The sequence below is a fragment of the Phyllostomus hastatus genome, unplaced genomic scaffold, assembly GCF_019186645.2.
Source record: "Phyllostomus hastatus isolate PE091 unplaced genomic scaffold, TTU_PhHast_1.1 phas_contig_16, whole genome shotgun sequence".
Lineage (NCBI taxonomy): Eukaryota > Metazoa > Chordata > Mammalia > Chiroptera > Phyllostomidae > Phyllostomus > Phyllostomus hastatus.
In genome coordinates this window covers 19,046,659-19,069,173 of record NW_025333643.1, presented here as the reverse complement: position 1 = coordinate 19,069,173, position 22,515 = coordinate 19,046,659, and the positions used below count along the sequence as shown (strand labels likewise).

Genomic DNA, 22,515 nt, shown 5'->3' with positions numbered 1-22,515 from the left:
GGCGATTCTGTACCCTCCTTTGATCCTTTTCTTAGGCCACAGCTAATTATAGGCCAGATAAGCTTTTTCTTGAAAGAACAAATTGGCACGTTTTCAAAGGGAAGTGTTATTATCAAAGGAATAAAAAATGATCTGAAACTGGCAGTGAGTTTTGAAATCTCGAAATCACGTTTGTCAAGATGGCCCTCAACATTCTCATTTTTGCTGTAATCCAGGTAGAGAACAGAATGTTAAAATGACTGCTCTACTTGGCTCCTTGAAAGCTGCCTGACATTTTTTAAAACCTGTGTTCATTCACAGATTCACAAAGAAATCATAGGGTCAATGTGTCTGATTTTCTTCTAAAAGTAAATCAAAACCCCCAAAAATTTATACCTGAAAAAAACTTCTAAAAGTGTAAATCATATTCATGCTAAGATGACTATATTAAAAGTTAGGTTAGGTATTATTTGTTAATAATTAAAAATAAATATCTGAAAGCTTACCTTCTTCTGTGCATGTTCTGTGACATTATATTTGAAAAGATATGAATCAAGACATTGTAATAAAGCAGATAATGGTCTCTGTTCAATTAATTAAGGCATGAGTGGGAACACATTTTGGTAACTGCTCAGCAATCAAAATAATCTTGGTGCTATTGCCTTAACATTAACAGTTTATCTTAAAAATAAAAAGAAAATATTCTTTTCCTCATGTCAAAACTTAATAATAAGCTCTTCAAAGAAAAAGAAAAAAAACCATAGAAGAATTTTTAAAACTCCGAAACCAGATGGGTGTCAAAATGTTGTTGTAATAAATACCAATTATTGCATTCATATGTACTTAATGATTTAAAACATACAACCATGCAGTTCCAAAACGGGGTTTAGATGAGACAAAGTTGGGGTTTCTTTTTCCCAAGCCTAGGATGGGGGAGGAGAAAGGCTGAACTTCCACAGAGAAACAATGCATCCCCTCACTTTTGAACAACGCTTATGGCAGTATCTGAAAAGAAGGCGTGGATTCTCAGTCACCTACCAGGAAATGCCTGATTCTATATCTTTTCATAATTCCAGTTTTCTCCTTTGCCACCTTTCATTTTAAGGACGTGTTTACATGTTACCTGCTCCTTCGTGTCAGATACATCTATGTACTGACCTCAGACTGGTCTGTCCTTGAAAACATGTTCCTGTCGGTCAAGGCCACAGGCTCCCTCTCGGCATGTTGGGAGTGCGCCCCTTCCCCACCCCGCAGTAGCTATGTATGCATTTATGCACTAGCTATATTTCTCTCTGAAGCATTAATTCAATGCAGCTGGCATCTGTCACAATAGAAACACCCACTCTCATCTGTTTCTATAGACGATGTCAGAACAAGTGGTAATGCATGGTGTGTTGGACATTTTATAAATTACCGTGTTAGCATTAGTGGTATGCGAGGAAGGGGGTGGGAGGTAGCCACTCCTCAGAGCCCCAAATGGGACTGTTGAAAAACAGAAAGCCAGCCAGAGAAGGGCAAGAAGGGAGGATTTCCCATACACAGGCTTTCCGTGGATGCCCCAGGTAAAAGTTTCTTAGACGTCATTGTACAGAAAGGAATCAAGACCAATTTCTCCATCTGTACAGAGGACTGGGTAAGATGGTGCAATGGTTAAAAAAAAAGAAAAACTCAGGTCCAGAGCCCTAAAGCTTTTCAAATATCCCTTGCCCATTCACCTCCCCACAACAACCTCATCCTGGGACTGCCTATGCAACGGGCTGGTCTATTGGAATAATAACCAATCTTAACAAGACTCATGGATTCAAGGTATCCAGGTGCACTCGTCTCAGTTTGAGTCACCCTAATTTCTTTCCAGCTCTTCAAGAGAAAGCAGGTCCTCGCTCACCACTTTGTTAGCACGCAAAGTCTGTGCAATCTCCAAAAGGCCTCCATTCTGGAGGGGAGCTGGGGAAATGCATGAAACCCAGAATTTCAATAACTGCATGTTGCCATGTAGTTATTATTCGTTGAGACTTACTTCTCCCTCTGGTTTGTGGCCTTCATCTGAATCATCACATGTGTTAATGTGGTTATTAAAAGAAGGCTGATTTTTACCATACACTGTTCTCCTGGCTATCATGGAGCAATACCATCCTCAGACTTCTCACTTCTCTGGAATAATTGACTGAACAAAGCCAAAAGAGTCACGTATGGTAAAACTCAAAATCTGTTGGTGGAGAATGCCCTCCCCCAACCACCAACACGTGTCCTTTTGTATGTTGGAGCCACTGTTTGCCTTAAGCCTTCTAGTCCCCAGCTGTCTTTGTGTCAGCTTTTTAGAGCCCAAGACCAGTAGGTGACTCTAGTTTTCTGATTTTTATCCTGCCAGTAATGGATCAGGAACCTCCGAAGATTTGTTCTGGAAGCTCGATGCCCTTCAGACCTTCATTCGGGACTTACACTGGCCGGAGGAGGAGTTTGGGAAGCACCTGGAACAACGGCTAAAGCTGATGGCAAGTGACATGATTGAATCTTGTGTCAAAAGGTAAGCAGATGTATCTGGACATGCTCTGCATGCCTTCCCCACCACACGTTGACTCAGGGAAGGGTAGATGGCCACTCTTCCATTGACCATAATTTGAAAGATTTAGAGAAGGTGATTACTGGTCAAAGTCAGCTGGATTGGTGGCCACCCAAGTCTAGCTTCTGTTCACCTGCCTCACATCTGTCCCAAACCAGAAAATGTATCTGCCTGTTTTTTCACTGAGCTCCATGAGGAAAGGCTCCATGTCAGTTCTTGTTTGTCTCTGTAGCCCTGATATCTAGCAGTGCCTGGCACAAAATACTATATATATACATATATACATATATATATATTTATAAATTTATATATATATAAATATATATATATATTTAAATGTAGGAGTGTATGCATGGTGGATAGCTAGATGAAAATCAAGAAGCACATACAATTCCAGAGCCAGAGTATCCAGTGCAGGTAGCAGGATTCTAGTGAGTTTCCAACCATGTGAGCAGGAGCTCAGCAGTATCGTTCATCTGTGTGTATGAACTGAGCCTGTACTACCTTCCAACTATTAATTGTCTTGTTGAAAATCTAACTAGATATCAACAAGAGGGCATGAGAAACTTTGCCTGCTTTGTCACTGTGGGATATAGGATTGAGGTGGGAAGGCTGCTTTGAAGTTCCCAGGTAGACCATTCTGAGTGCAAGGAGAAAAGAATGAGAACAGCATGCATCCATTCAATGGAAATTATTTGAGCTCCCCCTATATGCCAGGCACATTGCTAAGTTCTTGGGGTACCAAAGACTGCATCCTTTCCTCGTGAAGTATCTGTGTCTGTACATCCTCAGATTTGACACCGTTATTACCACCCTGTCTATCCCCAGGCACAAGCCCAAGTTCTTTTTCCAGTTCACAACTATTCCATTATTTTTTCTCATTCAAAAAGAAAGAAGAAGAAAAAGAAAAAAGACTGCAAGCATCACAGGCCACTCTATATCTCCGGGTGTTGTATAGTTTAGCTGATGGACCAGTTGTGGGAGGTGGGGGCTGGGTTTGGCTGGGAGTGGTCTGAATTTAACATTTTATATCTTGGGAAAAAGAAAAGAGAAGTAATAACATCAAAACTGGAAACCAAAAGGGCAGAAGAACAACACCATCCCAGGTAGGTGAGCATCTCAGAAGGAATTAGAAAAAGAATAATGTGCTATGGAGAGTCTGGCCAGGTGTTTGCTGGCACTCCAGGGAGTTTTAAGTCCAGGGAATCCAGATTTTGTTCTTTGTTCTTTTTTTCCCAATCTAAGAATCAAAGGCAGGCCTATTTCTCAAAAAATCTAAATGTTTCCTTAGGGTTTTGAATCTCACTATCTCCTACATAGTCGGTATCAATTTTAGGGAAACCAATCTTTTCCTATAACCAAACCATTGCACAAAAACCTGTTTGTGAAAGAACAGTAGTTCCTCTGTGGAAAAATGCTCTTTCCTGGTCTGTACTAGTGGCTGCAATGCATTAGAATTAAGACTTACTAGCTTCTGACCTGTGCACACAGTTGTACAGAAATACATATGTGCCCTTCTCTGAGGAGCCAGTCTTTTGAATAGGGAATAAGTAATAGGGAGATGACATGTAGGTTTGAAAGGTGGATAGTGATTCTATTTTATCCCTCACTGTGTATCTTTATGGGTCAGCCAACACAAAGAGTGTGAGCCCCTCAGAGGTAGAAAGTGTATCTCATTCATTTTGAGCTCCTCAACCATCCCAGGTCCTAGCATCATGCATGACACACAGTAACTGTTGTAACTGTTTATTAGTAGAAGCTGGACAACTGCACATGTACTCCTGACCCTGGTGTCTCTCCCAGTTAAGGCCCCAGTCATAAGCACAAACACAGACAAGAGCAAACATGATTAAAAATGTCATCCACAGACATTCAGAGTCAGAGGGTAAAACTTGAAGCAATCCGTGAATGTTTTAAGATGTAGAATCCACATTAGTAGAGCCTAGAACCTTTGCTTTCCTCTTCAGGACAGAAGAAATAGCCCTTGTTCTAGGACAGCATAATAATGACATGATTTCATAGATGTAAATATGCAATGCCAAAAAATCAATCAGGCACTCCTCATTTCCAAGTTTCTAAGAAATCGAAATCATTCCTTTGGTGGACTTAACAGAGCCTCCAGTCTAGTCCTATATATTAGATACTGTGCTCTACACAAAACAAGGTGCCCTAACTCTGCCCTCAAGGAGAATCATTTGGATTAAGCGACCTCTTCATTTCCGGCTTTTTGGTCCCATAGAGCCTCCTCAGCCATATTAATTTTGCATTTGGCTTCCTCTTTTCACAGCCCCACACTCTAAGGTCTATGAACAGCTCTCCTGTGAAAACAGAAGACGATTACTTCATTGTAAGGGGGTGATTTAGCATTTCCATTTCTCAAATTGGGCCGGAACTGGCACATGAGCCTCAGATCAGCACAGGGACCTGTCCAACTCAGTCCCCATCAGGCCTCCTTTTCACAAAACCAGAAAATGATGTATTTTCAATGTAGCTTAAAATGATCATCATGATTAGAAAGCTACTTCAGTGCACGGAGTCTTTAGAAGCCAAGATACATTTATCTTTAACATGATCATATAATATATAAAAGTGTTTTAAAATTTTTTTAGTTGTTTTCTTAAGAACTGGGCTTCCAACCTTAGAAATTATACTTGGCTTTCCTGCATGCACCCAGGGTGTGTTAGCAAGCTGGCATCCTTTCATGAGCTAACTAGCTGTGTGGTCCCTCTATGCACTGTTAGAAAACTGCTACAAATGCCTCTTAAAGCAATGCTTTCTTGGTGGCTGCATGATCTCCAGAACCTGACAGCGAACAATGTTGAAAAGATGCATTGGACAAAGCAACCGCCAATAAAACCACTTACTAACCAGGTGCTTTTCTTTAAAGACATGTGATGATGTGACCCACTTCTCTGAAACATTTTAAAATATAACTGGACCCCTTTACAATGCTGAAATCAAGGATTAGACCTCACACCTGTGTTACCAGCTGGCCATGTCAGACCAGGTTTTTTCTATGGGCAGTTACCACATTGCTGGGATCATAGTTTGACCTAAGTCAGGATTATGTCCCATTAATTTCCCACCATTATACAATTCTTGAATTGGTGAGTATTTATCACACTTTTATTTATAAAATGAATATAACCTATTGCAAAATAAAACATTGACATTGCAACACAAACAAACACAGTGAAGTCCCCCCTTACTGCTTCTCCTGATTTCACTCTCTGCAAAGATAGCCATCATATTTCTTTATTCTTTAAAGCAATATAATAAGCTTTTTTTCACTTCAGTCTTTTTCAAAACGAGAGTTAAAAAAAAAACAATAAATGTCATTTAAAATTTTTTCCCACCATGAGAATTTAAAGATTAAAAACTGCTTTTTTTTGTTTGTTTTTTTTAATGAAGTGATTCAAGGTAGGCAGTTGCCAATGTGAGAGAACTTACATATGCTATAATGCTATAATTGGGTTTTTGTTAATTCGTTCATTCTCATGCCATTAGGGTAAACTATAGGCAGAAATACGCCTAGCTACAGGTGTTCCACATACTGTAGAGAAAGAAGGGTGTGCTTGGCTGTCTCCCTGAATAGGCCCTCCTTATTTGGAAAAGTCATTTTTAAAAGAACACATGTGAAGTCATTGTCAATTGAAAGTGATTACAGCCTTCAATTTTCTTTTTTCACTGACCTCTCAAAAAATGTCTCCTCCTCCTGCTGCCATCTGAATGCTGAATTGGTCTTTTCCTACTTTGTTTTAATAGAACCAGGATTGCATTTGAAGTTAAGCTGCAAAAAACCAGTCGATCAACAGATTTTCGAGTCCCACAGTCAATATGCACCATGTTTAATGTTATGGTTGATGCCAAAGCTCAATCAACAAAACTTTGCAGCATGGAAATGGGCCAAGAGGTAAAAAAAAAAGAGAGATTTTTTTCCCCTCCATTGATCATGTAGAATAAAACTTCACAAATTCCTTCCATCTACACTAGTCTGCTAGTTTCAGAAATATACTCTACCGCTTGAGGACTAAGCCACAGAGGAATGTTTTGTATCAGTTTGTTAAGTAAATGTCTAAGGCACATGCTAATTAGCACACCGGTCACTTGGAAGTGATTCTTGGTTGGAGTTAGGGTGGCCATAAAGTTCCTTTAAGTCAAATGATGTTTGATGATCTTATTTATTAGGCTGGTATCTCCAACAGATGTTTGCCAGAATGCAAGTCATTTTCACATTTGAAGTGCGTTTTATCACTTTAACATCTGGACAGCAGGAGAACTCTCTTCCAGGATATATAATGTTAGATCACCCTGCTACCCTGTCCCCAACAGCAGGTTCTGAATTTTCAAGAAATCACAGACTTTATTTTTTTTTTTAGATTGAGTTGAATGTGAATCTTCCCTGACCAAAAGTTTAGTCCTTTGCTAAGTTTCCAGTTCCAAAGTGGCATTTAAAATGTAAAGGAGAAAGAAACAGCAACTTGGGCTTGATTAAAAACTATCGTGATCATTTTTCTCTGATGGCCTTAAGCCAGCTAGATATTCATATACCAATTTAGAATTAATTCAGAAACATTTCTGGCAACTCTCATGTTGTTGCCAATTGGCATAAATTGCTCCTAAATCAGATCTTTCGATACCAGCCCTACATGCTCAGAATTTTTACTAAATTATTTTTGCTCCTTATTCGTTATTTATTTTCTCTTTCAGCGCCTTCCTTTTTTAAATGTGGGTTGATGGTATTCTCTTCCTGGCAAGATCATCTTTAACCTTCTTTCACCTCCAGATCAGCTTTTTCAGCTGCCCTTGTCAGCCTCCATTCCTGACTGATTTTCTTGTTGGGTACATTTCCCTGGGGGTTATGTTCTAGACACTGGGGTCAAATGCAAGGGGTTCTCTTCCCCAGCTCCATTTGCTGCACATGAATGATCTGGAGCAGCAGTTCTCAAACTTCAGTGTATATCCCACTTACCTAGAGAATTCTCAAACCCAGATTGTTGGGTTGCACCCTAAGAGTTTCTGATTGGTTGGGGGGGGGGGGTGTGCAGTCCAAGAATTTGCATTTCTGACAAATTCCCTGGTGATACTGATGCTGCTGGCTGGCCTGGAGACCACACTTTGCAAACCACTGGTTTGGAGGTTCAGTATCCAAAAATGAGTTAAGAAGACATGCCTAGGCATAAAGGACAGCCTCCTAAGGAAGGTTTAAGTCAGGTGTCTTGCTCTGGCTGTGCTGCACACTGCAGCTAGTATGTCACTCAGCCTCTCTGGGCCTCAGTTTCTTCATTTGTAAAATGATAGCACTATTCTAGTTTTATTCAGGCTGCTTTTAGATGTAGAGTCAATTCTGCAGATCTCACGAAAATGGGCCAGCATGTGAAATAAATAAAATTAGAGCTGCTGTGAATGAAGTCAGGGGGCGGTGGCCAGCAGACCAAGGAAGAGGAGCCCAGAGCCCAAGCTACCACATTTCTCTCCACTTCTGCATTCTTCACTGCCCATCCTCCACCTACCGCACTTCTCTGGGTGACTCTGAACAGTCTCCTAGGCTTCACAGAGCCCACTTAAAAAACCCTGTTCATGTGATCTCTAAAAATCACGGGTGATTTCCAGAGTTCTGTGCCTCCTGAATTTTGCTCCCTTTGGAGCTTCTTCTTTCTTTTTTCATTAAAATATAATTCACATACCATAAAATTTAAAGTGTACAATTCAGTGATTTTTAGAATATTCACAAAGTTGTGCAACCATCACTACAATCAATTGTACGACATTTTTATCACCCTAAAAAGAATCCTAGACCCATTAGTATAATTCTCCAACTCTCTTTTTTCAGCCACAGGTAAACCACTACTCTACTTTGTATTAATGAGGGTTTGCCTATTTGAGCATTTCATACAAATGGCATATACTAATATGTGGCTTTTGTGACCTCTTTCATCTGGTATAATGTTTTTAAGATTTATCTATGTTGCCCTGGCTGGTGTGGCTCAGTGGATAGAGCATCAGCCTGTGAACTGAAAGGTTACCAGTTTGATTCCTTGTCAGGGCACATGCCTGGGTTGCAGGCCAGGTCCCCATTTAGGGGCTTGCAAGAGGCAACTGATCGATGTTTGTTTCACTCTCTTTCCTTCTCCCTTTCCCTCTCTCTAAAAATAAATTAAAAATATTTTTAAAAAGAGTTATCTATGTTGTTACATGTATCAGTACTTCCTTCTTATAGCTAAATAATATTCTATTATATGGATCTACCATATTGTTTATCAGTTCCTGAGTTGATGGACATTTGAATTGTTTCCACTTTTTAGCTACTCTGAGTAATGCTGCCATGAACATCTGTGTACAAGTTTTCATGTGGATCTATTCTTTCAACTCTCTTAGGTATATAACTAGATATATGGTCACTTTATGTATAACTTTTTGAGAAACTGCCGAACTGTTTTCCAAAGTGGCTGTACCATTTTATAGTCTCATATTAGCAATGTATGGGAAATCTTATTTTTCCGCATCCTAACTAATAGTTCTTATTATCTGTCTTTTTTTAATTATAGCCATCCTAGTGTTATCTAATTGTGGGTTTGATTTGCAGTGATGTTGGCCATCTTTTCATGTGCTTATTGACCATTTGTATATCTTTGTTGAAGAAATGTCTATTCAAATTCTTTGTTCATTTTAAAAATTGGGTCATCCTTTTATTATTTAGTTGCGAGTTATTTCCATATCCTGCATAGTAGACTATTATCATATATATTATTTGCAACTATTTTTCTCACATTGTGTAGGTTGTCTTTTTCACTTTTTTTATAGTAATTCTTTAAAACACAAACATTTGTTTACATTTTATGAACTCACTCCTTGGAGTTTCTTGATGTGTCCCTTTTAACTGAGGTTCACAAGAATACACTCACTATTCCAGAGTGGGGAAGGGTTGGAATACTAGAACTGGCCTTCCTTCCCCTTAGCAGTTTTTCCTGTCCCTCTTCAGATTGACCGAGTTGTGGCCATGTTTAAAGGACTCCCACATACCTGGTCAAACAGCTAAATAATTCTTTAGAACAAACCAAGTCACTGTAATCTTAACTTTTTTCCTTTTGAACTAGCATTTCGGAACAGTAGTTGTGGGTGGGAGGTTGTTGTCATAGACCCCAATTGAAAATCTGATGAAATTTTGAGACAATTTCCCAGGAAAAAAATACTATCACATAATTTTACTATACAATTTCAGGGGACCTGTGAACTTTATTAGGCCGAACTAAAGACACCACTTGGAAATATATGATAAGAAATAACCAGTCCTCTGAGGGGAGTTGCTCTATGGCTATAACCTTGAGTAGAACTTCAATGGGAAGTCTCATGCAAATAGTCTCTTAACTCTTCTCACTTTAAAGAAAGGGATATTCATCTCCAAAGTAAAACTGAACCATTAAAATTAGATTGGCCAAGGATGACCAGAAACATCCTGAAACTGGGAGAATAGATGAAAGTCTAATTTTTGTAGTTATCACTTTGTGAGTATTTGGTATTAAATTCATATTATAAATCTACTTACTGCTACCTGCTTCCACCTGGATTCCAATGCCCTCAAGGTGTTTGAGACCAGATACTGGCCAGGTGATGCAATATTCTACAATTTTAATATCACTTCCTGAATTTCATTACTGCAGTAAAGTATCATCTAAAGGCAGCTGTTGAAATATGTATTTAGCATACTTTTCCCTCTTAAATATTTATTTTTTCATTAAAATTTGCAAAGCACCAATAAAGAGGAATTGTGTATTAAATAGTTTCTCACTTGGTCTAGTGTGTTTTCGTCTCATTTCCAAGGTCAGATGGTCTTAACAGAAAGACAACATACACACAATCTGTTCCATGACAAGGCAAAATGTGCAGTACAGGAAGTCAAGTGGAATGATTTTCACGATGTGATTGTGAATTTGCAGCAACTTAGCTCATTACAAGCAAAAGTGAACTCCCCAAATGTTCCATGCCATTGAAGATTTGTGGTTCCCTTGTCATCAGGAGCTAGGGCCCCAGAATATAATTTCAGTGTTATTATCGAGCCAATCCAAAAAGGGCAGCAGAAAGGATTGAATATTACAAGAATAAGGAAAATCCCTCTTTGTACCCACATTGGGATGCATATAAAATTAGATAGTTCATCTGACTGCAAGAAATTCTGTGACAAGATCATCTAATTGGGGGGATGGTAATTTAACAATGCCCCAGTATTACTTATACCCTTCATGGAGCTCCATTTCTGCATGGAACAATTACTCACCAAGAAAGAGAAGAATAAAGGCAGAACATGCACTATTACTCCACAAAGGCAAGTTAATCAAATAAGTCTTGGGAAAATCTGGTAAATTGAATCCATGTATTTTGTAATAACTTGTATAGGAATGGAGGCTTGATATGTACCCCTTTGTTACATGATAAGCAGAGTAGATATTACCCTGCCCTATTAGCTCTCCAAAGTAGATTTTATTTATTTAATTGAGATTATAATTTACACACAACAAAGTATATTGATTTTAGATGAATTTAGAGAAATGTATAACCATGTGTAACCACCATGCTAATCATTAGTTATGGTAGCAGTAATATTGCCATATAGCACTTCTAAGTTTCTAAACCATATTTTCATGCATTGTTTCGTTAACTTGTTAGATGAATATGATTTCCATATGCACAAGAAAGGTAAGTGTAGCCCCATTGAGGAGATGAGGAAATACACCAACAGAGATGACATACTCAAGTTTCCTCGAGAAGAGGCAGAATAATCATATCAAAATACTTTTTTATAAGCATAATAAAAGGAATGTGGACAGGAGTTGAGATAAAATATTCACATAGAATGAAAGAGAAAGAGAGTAGGAGTACCTGTAAAGCAGACAAGGCCAAGTTTGGCATGGAAAAATTGAAAGTGAGATGAGGTTCCTGTAAACCACCATGTCTCCATGCACTTTCATTTGGATTTCTCAGAAGATAAAAAAGTTTGAAGTCCCCCCCCCCACTTCTAAAGAGAAAGCTTGTTCGTCTCTCAAAAAAAGGTAATGTTAACTACTCAGGACAAATCTTGCCTGAATCTTTTTTTAAGATTTTTTTTTATTTCTAGAGAGAGGGAAGGGGAGAAGAGGGAGAGAAACATCAGTGTGTGGTTGCCTCTTGTGCACCCCCAACAGGGGACCTGACCCACAACCCAGGCTTGTGTCCTGACTGGGAATCGAATCCACAACCTTTGGTTCATAGGCCAGCACTCAATCCACTTTGTCACACCAGCCAGGGAAATCTATTTTGCTTCATACATAAAGAATACTCGCTCTTATCTCTGTTTGCCATTTAAGCCAAGTTTTTGGAGAGAATGTTTTTATTCTCACTGATGTTCTTTGCTTTTTAAGAAGCCTTTTATTTAATATTTCATAGCGTATGATTTTTGTCTACAACTAACTTTTCTGAGTTAGTTAAGTCTCATACTTAGTTTAATAAATGTAAATCATTTAGAGCAATCCAAAGAAAATCTAGGGAGGCAGTCACATGAGGAGGGAAACTAAACATGTGATTCTGGATCTTATCTTAAGACCTAAAAATGAATTTGGAGCCCTGTCAATATTCCTAAATTCCCTTGTTCTGACACATTTCTTTGTGCTTCTAGCACAGAATTCTGCAGATAGTTTTTGCATTTAGATTCAGGTTTATTCCACTTCCTAGTAAATTCTTTTGTGAAGTTAGTGGCAGAGCTAACATGGATTCTATTTATCAGGACTATACAACATGGGTCATCTGCTTTCTCATTTTTCTCTAATCAACTAAAGGAAACTAAACTGAGATGAATGAACAACAAGAGCATCTCTTCCGACCCTTGTTTCCTACTTTATGAACTTGAACAAATATTGGAATTGTGATTGTAACTTGACAAAATGTTTCCACATCTAGGACCTCACTAGATCTTCAAATCAGATCTATGAGTCTGAGAGGATTGCCAGGAAAGGACTTGGCCTTGGTTTTTACCAATAATCACAACAAAAACAACAAACCTGCTAAATTTCTTTATACAGGGTTTGCCTCACTCTTATTACAAAATCAGTAATTTGTACTGGCTTCTCTCTCCCCCCATTGATCCTAGGTTGTAGTATTGTATTATCTGGTTTTTTTACAGATGAAGAAACTGAATTGTATTTTCTTAGGCAAACATAGCTAACCAACTTTGCCCTGGGACTTTATTTAGGTCTTACAATTACAATAAAATTCCCTTATAACTTTAAATAAATTAACCTAATTCACATCCCTCTACTCACTTCCAATAATTCTGATTGCCAGTTATCAGAATATCAAACCACATTAATATGGCTTATTATTTCTGTATGTTTTCCTAGTTAAAAAACTAGGTTTAATTTTTATTTTCTGATGTGTCCTTTTGTCCTAATTTTTATTTGCACTGTTCCTTTTTTTCCTATTCCTAATTAATCATCTCTCTGAAAGTTTGCTAAAGAGTAAGTGCATTCTTTCCAAATAGCAATGTTTTGCATTGTTGTTTTTTATTAAGGAAATAGGGAATAATTCAAATGGATACTAAAATGATCTAACAAATGTCAAGGAGCTGGCATACAGTGTTTTCTGTTGAAATTGCTTTTTGTTTTTTTTCTGGCATTTGCAGCAGATTTTTGTTTGTGTGGGGGTTTGTTTTTGCATTACTAGTTAAATTTAATAGCCGATAGCAGCAGTTAGAAAAATTGAAAAACTTAGTACCAGTCTCATTAGAAGCTCTAAACCTGGCTCTACTGACCCATTAATGGAGAAAATGAGTGGCAGCCACAGGGTTCAGAAAGCGCCTCAACACTGAGTCACCACCCTGGTATAGAATTGGGGGCTCTGAGGCATTAACGCAAACAGCCAAATGTGTTAGAACAGTTTTGTAAAATCTTTCTCAATGTATTGGTCAAATTGCCTTTGGAAGGATGCTACTCCCTAAGTCACATCCCCCAGCAGTTTTCCAAAGATAATTTTTCATCCCCTATGTTAGATTATTGTTGTATAGTGCTTTGTAAGACCCAGATCAACAAACTGCTAGTCTGTTAAGCCATCCATGCAAACTATTTGTAAATGTGTGTGTGTCTCTACACATATCAAAGCCATCGAAAGCATTGGGTGAGGAACAATGCACCTGGTAATTTTTGAAGAGCTTCAGATCTCTCCTCATTAAAGGCCTGCACTCAGAATCTTACAGCTGCTTCTGGAACCATGGAAATAAATTGGGTCTGTAGGCCAGGCTTTGTTTATAAATTATGTTGACTAAAAATTACTGACTGATGCAATGCCATCACCTCCCGAACATGCTAATATTTGTCTTTCTGTGTTCTTTAGCATCAATACCATTCAAAAATAGACGAACTAATTGAAGAAACTGTTAAAGAAATGATAACACTCTTGGTAGCAAAGGTAACCTTCAGTTTCAGGTGAAATGTTTCATTGTGAGCATTGCTTTGTTATGTCTGCATTCCCATTAAAATGTAACACATTAAAAAGTTGAGCTGGATACTTACATTTCTCAGGAAACAAGATTGTACATCACCCAGCCTCAGCTCTGAATGATTTTTCTGATGATTGCAAGCCATGTGAAGATGATCGATGAAGTGGCATGTGTTAACTTAATAAGAGTTTGTCCCCAAACATTGCACTAGATTATGCAGGAAATGTTTGTTTTGTTTTTCAGTACCAACAAAGTTAGATTTTTAAATACAGAAAGTTAAATTGTAATAAGGAATTCTGCCATCATGAAAACCCCCTTTCTCTAGTTTCACATGCAGTGAGAGTCATAATAAAACATAAAAGTCAGATAAAGCTATTTCAGTCACCCTCATGAATTATAGAATTTTAACTAAGTAATGTTGAATGAGAAGACACGTATATTTGCCAGTACTAAACTTCTGTTTCCCCCAAATTACTGATAAAATACAAATAAAAATAGATTGGATTAAATGTAGTGCTAATATGTAACATAAAAACGGCTTTGCACAGTTTTAGATTTTGAAAAGTGCATTTAATATTATCGCATGCTATATACAACTCAATAATATTTTGTCACTTTGCACTTCTGTAACACTCTCTATTTGCAATCACATAATAATGAAGAGAAAGCCGGATAAGTCAAATATTTCTATGTAAAGGCAGCCTTTCCCTAAAGGCTGAAATCAAATAATAAAATGTAAAAATTGAGCAGAGGACTCAATGCTCGTCTCTGTGTGGTTGAAAAATGTTGTTCTTTATTGTGAACAATTCTACTTTGAAATAATAACTCCTTTATTATCCTGTTTTACTAGTTTGTTACTATCTTGGAAGGAGTACTGGCAAAATTATCCAGATATGACGAAGGGACTTTGTTTTCTTCATTTTTGTCATTTACCGTAAGTAAAGAGTTTTACATTGTTATTTATATTAAGGAATTGTGTGATAATTCAAATGGTGAAATGATCTAATAAGTGTCAAAGAGCTGACATCCGGGAGGAGTGTCACTGTGGCGTTTGGTTTTAGTTTGTGTATGGGTATCAATTGCAGTCAACTACCAGTGTGCAATAACCACACTAGGGGAATGAGCAGGACCCTTCTTAACAGCAGGCAATTGAAAACTGTTTCTATTTCATCTGTGAATATGCCGTGTGTGTGTGTGTGTGTGTGCGTGCACATGCACACACACGTTTGTCTCCGTATGTTTGTGTCCAAACAGAGAGGTACAAGCCTGAGCCCACCTTGCTTGTCTTAGGCAAATCACTTAATGTTTCTGAGCTACAATTTCCTCATCTGTGAATTAATTTCAGAGGTTGCAAATGGAGATCTATAGGTCAGATAGAACTTGTAACCGTGTTTTATTTAATTCTCACTGCATCAGGTCCACTTTTCCTAACTGAATTTAGTTGTCCACATTTAAAAATCAGGAGAATTCACAGAGAAGGCTGTATTCCAGGACTTTCTTGATTAAGTGGACACTTAGCAGCTTCATAAAGCCCTGCCTATAGAGATAGCAGCAGTCTCCTGGAGCTGAATCACGGTGGTCTTCACAGTCCAGACAAGCATATGCCAGCTTCCTGTAGCCCTCTCCCAGCTGTTTCACTCATTCACAGACCTGCCTGGGCTTGGGAACACTTGAGTTTACAGCCTCTGGTGCAGATGATCAACTCTATACAAATTCTGAGAGGCTCTAATTCTGTGCCAGAATTAGGCACGGCCATAGAAGTTAGTTAGGTAATGGGCAGAAGCCAGTTTAATCCTCTGTTGGTAAGCAGAGATAGTCACTGCATATAGACCGCTCCAGAGACCCAGTTCTCCCTTCCGGTGCTAGGCAAGCACTGCAGCTGCATACTTTCTTGTCATTTCTGATGGCAGCGGTCTTGCTGGCTCTGAGACTAGCTGTTTTCTCTGACAATGCCATAGGAAAGGCAATTTAGGACCAACTATCCATGAGTCTTTAAAATAGACTTACTTTATGAAGAAGTTTCTAAAAAGGTACTGAATACCATGACAGAACCCAGCACAAGGTAGGGGTAGCAAAGCAATGACTTTGGAATGCAACAAAAAGGAGTTCAAATCCCATTACCAATATTAACCAGCTGTGTGACCTTGAGTAGGTGTCTCTGCCTCTCTGAACCTCGTCCTCTCTGAGTTTTGTTTTGGTTTTAGGGAGGTGTGTTGTTCTGCCATTTTGCTTTTGCATGTGTTTATATGTGTGTGTTAATTGTAGTCTAATACTGAAGTTATATGGAAGTGGAAAGTAAATTATGTCTCCATTAATGAGCTCTTGTGAGGATAATAATGTAAGTTAAAGAGCTTAGCATAGTCCTAGCACATAGTAGTCCTCAATAAATACCAGTTATTATTAATAAAAGATATCTAATATATTTATTATACAATGCAGACATACATACACACATTCTTTCCAAACGTGCCCTACTTTGGTCTTTCCCTAACATATACATCAGATTTCCTGTGAGTTAAAGGAAATGTAGACAGAAAACATTTAAAACAGTTCTAGATAGCATTCATGTATCTTCATGCCCAACTTGTTTTGATATGCAGCTCTGACCTTCCCAAGTTATAAGGGTTGAACTCAATCCTAGAAAGTGCGACAACCCCAGTACCTGGAATTTATTGGTGAAAGTGGGTGGGAAGAAGATGGTGACAATGGGAATTTTATCTGATTTCACTCTGTAGAAACACGTGTAACGTGTCACAACTGAAAGAAAATCTATCCAACCCACTCCTTTGACAAAAAAAGAAACCAAGGCCCAGGAAGGGGGAGTAATTTGTGTGAGGTCACATAGCAATGAGAAGAGTGGGGACAGGAACTCAGGTCTTCTGCCAGCCTCGCCCCACCATCCAATGGCTTCCTGAAGAGAGTGGGATTCAGCTAGCACTTGCCTGGCACTAGAAGGCAGATGGGCAAGTGAGTGGGGAAGATGCATGAAGAAGGATTAAGGGCACATGAGTGGGAAATAGTAGATAATTCTTCATTCCCAAAGAAGTCATGGAAATGGTGAAAAGAGGCAGAATTAAATGCAACATCTTTGGAAAACGTTCCCCTGACACCCACAAAAGATATCACTTTCTTTGAGATTTCATTTTGAGCAACTGTTTTTCCTGCACTGGACTTGAACCAGTGAAAACCAGTAAACCTCCTCTACAATTTTCTGAGCAGATTTCAATCCACCAAGGGCCCCACATTAATTATTGATTTACCAAAAGAACTAGTGGAAGGTGGTCCCGTGGAAGCCATATCGAGGGCATGATACGGGAGTGGGGGGGGGTGGAATTCTCATGGGAGTATTTTAAACAAAGAAAACCTAGAAGAGCTTATGCAGGAGTTTTCAAGCTGAAATTGTCATCCTTTCATCTCCTTTTTCGGAGACATTTTGCAGCCACACAGCATGCCTAGTGAAGTCCCCGTCACTGCACAACACTTTGGTGCCTGTTGCTGGGCCTGTAACTTCCCTTCTTCAGTGGCACTTCTCCCACATACTTGGCCACCCCCGGTCCTAAAGCACCCACTTATCATTTGCAGCCTATGTTCTCATCTCCTGCTGTGTTCCCGTGTTCAAGAATGTGAGCTGTGCTTAGGGGTGGTGGGAATATCTCTACACATGGATTTCGAGCTCCTGCCCAAATCTGAAAGGGCCTCTGGAGATTTCCTGTAGCACGGGAGAGTTGATTGCCCCAGAGTAGAGTGCAGGTGAAAGGGTGCAGAAAGAAAGAGTGCAGAGGCAGCAGGTGTTGCACAAAGAGCCTTGACATCAACAATGAGAGAACGAGAAGTGAGTCCCGGGACCCAGGACAAAGGCTGAAAGATAGGGCTGATACCTTGGCAGGGTTTCCTAAACTCCGCTCCCATTCTGATTTAATTCTTCAAGTATTACTGTGCACTTACCACGTCTCCACCTCAGCAGGGCTGCCAAGTATGAGCCATGTGCTCTGCCCCCCAGAAAGCTGACAAGTATCGACAAATATGCCACCCTTTCCCCCTCTTTCTCCTGCTGAGCGCCTCCTTTCCTGGGTAGGCTTGATTTCATGGTCCAAGCCAGACATTTTGGAAAACGTCTGCAGTGGCACAGAGCAGGCAGGAATATTTATTTCTCGTCTCCATCTGCATTGCTTCCTCCCTTGGAGAGGAGCTGGGGGGAGGAGGGAGGATGAGATGTGGCTTCTTGTGCCAGCCCAAGAGGCGCCCAAGGCACCCGCCCCTCCTCCCTCCCCTGCCTCAGCAGCAGTAGCAGCCTGGGATTTATGGAGGCAGGAGCCTTTGGAACTTCTGAAAGATCAGCCCAGTTGGAAGTCGCAATTAGCAACTATCCGCCCATTTCCCCTGCCTGCAAGATGTGCTTTTGTGTGGGTTGCCTGCTTGCAAGAGTCCCTGTTTGTAGGTAGCTTCACGCTGTTCTTTTAGAAGGCCAAGAAGGGGGACAAGCAGGTGCCCAGTTCCCTCTCCAAGCAAGTTAAAATCCTTCCCTTGGTTCTGTCAAGTTGTTAACAAATATGCTGGTTCTGGCATTCTTTTGTCCATTTGTTCATTCATTCATTTATTCACCCACCCAACATGTATTTATTGAGCACCTCTGTGTCATGTATTGTGTTAGATGCTAGAGAATACATGTTCTCTATCCTCCTGGAGCTTACATTTAGGAAAGGAGACAAACAATAAAAAAATGAAAGAAAATTATAGCATATGGGAAGTGCTGACAGGCCACAAACTAGAAAGAAAGGGAGAAAGAGGCAGAAGGTAGGGGATGGTGTTATCTCAGCTAGGATGAGCATGGATGGGCTCTCTGAGCTGAAACTTAAAAGGGCCACAGCCATGGGTAAAGAGGAGGGGGGACTCTTCTGTATAACAGGATAACTGAAATGGCCATGAGGCAGGAAAACAGGAAGAATTTTGGTCAGATATTTTGGAGGCAACAGAAACAGGATTTAGTAATTCAGTAGGTGCTGGAGGTAGACACTCAACTAATGGGTGCCAGGTGGGAGGCACAAGAACTAGGATGCATTGAGGAGCTCAGCGAGCTGAATGAGAGCCAATAAGGTGCAATAAAAAGCACAGACTGATGAGACCTGGGATAGGACCCCAGCTCTGCCCCTCACCAGGGAGCTACGTGACCTGGAACATGAGACACAGCTTGGCTTTTAATTCCCTTCGGTATACTATGACGCCAGTTGTATTAGATGAATTCCAAAGTCTGAAATAGCTATGAGAGCTACAGCTAAGTGCCTGGCACAGAGCTAAATGATTTAAATAGATTTTTTTTTGGTGAATCCCCTGAACAGTGTCATTCTAGAACATTCTCCCACAGACGATAAAACTGAGGCTCAGAGAGGTTAAGCTCAACCAGCATACACACTTCAACCAGCATACACACTTCCTCCACACTCTAGAGGCTTTAAGGAGGAGGGAAGATGTAGGAGGAGCCCACCATCACCTTTGGCACCAGAACAAATACATCAACTCCTCTGAAGCCCGGTAGAGTTCATCTAAGATTTCCCCCATCCAGCAAATTTATTTGAGATGGTAACAATATTACATGGAAGCCCTTCAGGACAAGGACAAGAAAGTTCATTTTAGGGTTGTCAAGAGCCCAAACCCTATTATATGTCCTATATCCTAGGTCTCAACCTAGGCCTCATTCACATTTTTTCCCTTTGCTAGTATATTGTTTTGCTATTTAGAAACAAAACAAAGTAGATATGCTTTTTGCTAAAATCCATGACCAGGGCTGGGGTTAGCATAGATCAACCAGCAGCAAAGGTTAGTTTTGTGCAAAGCTCCAGATGTCATGCCAGAGGACAAAACTGGCACTTTGGTCAAAAACCAGAACCAGATCCAAAATCTTCACTTCTATCAGGAAGCAGTTCAGATTTTAGGGTGGGGTGAGTGTTCACCAGTTTGTTAATGTTGCCCCTGATGGCATTCCATTTTTGCTTTGGCTTTGGGGAATGCCCAGCATGGGAGAAATGACTTTTTACTGTGTGGGTGGGTGATAATAGTGCATACAGACAGGTTTTGGGCCATCCCCAGAAGGAAATATCGTCCAGTGATCAGATGCTGAAGTCATGACATTCAGATCAGTTGGCCTCTACATTTTCAGAGTGGAAGTTCCTACTGTGGCAGTAACAGCTGATGTTTATTGAACACAAACTATGTGCCAGGCACTGTGCTAAATGATTTACATGCACTTTCTCATCTGACCTTCACATTCACCCTATGCAACAGATACAATTATTATCCCCATTTTACACATGAGGGAAGTTGAGTAAGGTGTCCAAAGTCACACAGCTACTAAGACTCCACCTTAAATTTACTCCTTTATTATGACCAGAATGTTATACCCACAGAAGCACAGATACCCATAAATGAAGTCAATTAGTGGCTCTTCCAGAAACTATGCACTAATTGATATCATTCCTCAGGGGAAAAGTCATCATTTTTCACAGCTTACCAGCAAAAATATTTTATAAATAATTTACCCCCCAGCCAATGAGTTTTGCAATAAAACTAAAGGAATAGACATTCAAAATCCTCCACCTCCTTTGTGCTCTCTAGATAATCTTTAGTTTTATGTTAATTCTTCATTCAACACATGTTTATTGAGTGCCTATCATGGAGTGCTTAGCAATGGATAAGAGGGACAATGCCTCTTATTGTATATTCCCATGAGGGAGATCCATTCTCAACAAGCAGTTCACAAGCATGGCAATTATTCAGAGAAAGAAGACATTGATACAATGGGACCATATCCAAAAGGGACCCAATCTCATGTGGGAGACCATGAGGGAAGTGACATTTGAGCTGAGATCTATTGGATAAGTAAAATTTCACCTGGTAGAGAGCAAAGAGGATTCCAAGATACAAAGACAGAGAAGAAAGGAAAGGTCTAGTACATTCTGAGAACTGGAAGTTTATTGTTAGTTGAGGAAAGGTCAGATCAAAATGAGGAAGATGACAGGAATGGGGTTAAAAAGCTAGTCAGAATACTGATTATGAAAAAGCTTGCCCATCACATGCTTAAACCCATGTGATGGATTTAAGGATTTACACAGGGTCATTATCAAAATTGATTCAGTTGCAGAAGTTGAGAGGTCACAGAGAGACCAGTTACCTGTTATGTCAGTGTTGAGTCTGTAATCTTCTGATTCTGAAACATTGAGCCACTATTGGAAGGCAAGGCTTACTTTACATAATGTATTTTATTCACACAGACCAATAAAACACCATGCCCAGAAACATTCCAGAACTATAAAGCACTGATCTCCCATATCTCCTACCAACTTTTTTCATCAACCACTCCCCAATGTTTCAGAACTTGACATCCACTTTGGGGTCTATGACAGATAATTTTGTCACCTGGTAGGACACCATCCTCATTTCCAAGTCATGCCTGCTGTCCAAAGCAACCTTTCAGAAGATTTTCAGAATAAAAAAGATAAGCTTCCAAAGTTAACCATTTTCCTTAATACTCTTTGGTAGACAGATGATTGTTATTCAAAGTGAACATAAGACGAGCACAGTATCTTCTTCAGCCTGTGAGGTGCTGAGCAACCAGTCACAGAAATGTCAGCTATGAAAGAAATACCTAATGAACATGTGTGTGGCTTCAAATAAGAAATAATTGTTCTGAAATTAAAAGTTAGAGATTCTGACCTGACTGACCTATGAGCCCCATGCAGTGAGAAGCTTATCACCAGAAAGTTAGAGGAAGAAATGTGATTGTGAAGCCAACAGAAATGTGGGCAAGCAATTGACCATTTGTGAGCCTGTTTCTTCATCTGAAGAGTGGGAATGCTGATACCTACTTCAGAGAGCTGGTGGGACAATTAGAAATGAAGTGAGCAATAGGCTTTGCATTGTACCTGGCATGTTGTGGGTGCTCTATAAATAGCCATTTTAACTTTACCTTCAACTTAAACCTATAAGAAGGTTTAAATGACCCTGTGCTTTTAACCAACAATTCTCTCACCTGTTCAGTCCTTAGCATAGCAAGCATTTCCCCTAAGCAACCCTAATTATTATCTATAAGAGGACCAACCAGGACTCTGTTGAAACTTCTATTTTAGCACATTCTTACATTCAAAAATTTGACTCATCAGAAATATTTTCCATTAAGTTTAGTGTATTTTTTAGCATTTAGTGTTTTATTTTAATTCAAGAACTTTTCAGTCATACATGGTCTCTAAATTATTTCCCTATTAATCAAAATTTTTGCTTAACCAGAATTGAATAACACATTTTCCAAGCATACTTTTGGTTGAATCAGATTTGTCTCAATGTACTTGTTTGTCCAGTTCGTCCCCTTAGTAGAGTATAATCTTGGACAGATTAATCCCTAACTTCAGATTACTGACCTATAAAATAGGAATAATATTGTGACCTATATTATGTGGTAGTATTAGAATTAAATGAGAAAGTGTTATATACCTGAAATGGGGTAAGCATTCAATACTTGTTA

The 22,515-nt window shown here is 39.4% G+C and overlaps 1 protein-coding gene across 26 annotated transcripts in view; it reads left to right on the top strand.

Moving 5' to 3' along the window:
• The window catches only part of CADPS (calcium dependent secretion activator), a 461,254-nt gene that overhangs the window by 378,542 nt on the left and 60,197 nt on the right, over positions 1-22,515 (top strand). For all 26 annotated transcript variants that reach the window (XM_045832207.1, XM_045832200.1, XM_045832201.1 and 23 more), the window contains 4 exons: positions 2,348-2,503; positions 6,305-6,452; positions 13,898-13,972; positions 14,854-14,937. In XM_045832207.1, coding sequence (XP_045688163.1) covers positions 2,348-2,503; positions 6,305-6,452; positions 13,898-13,972; positions 14,854-14,937 — 463 coding nt within the window. The remainder of the gene's footprint in view (positions 1-2,347; positions 2,504-6,304; positions 6,453-13,897; positions 13,973-14,853; positions 14,938-22,515) is intronic.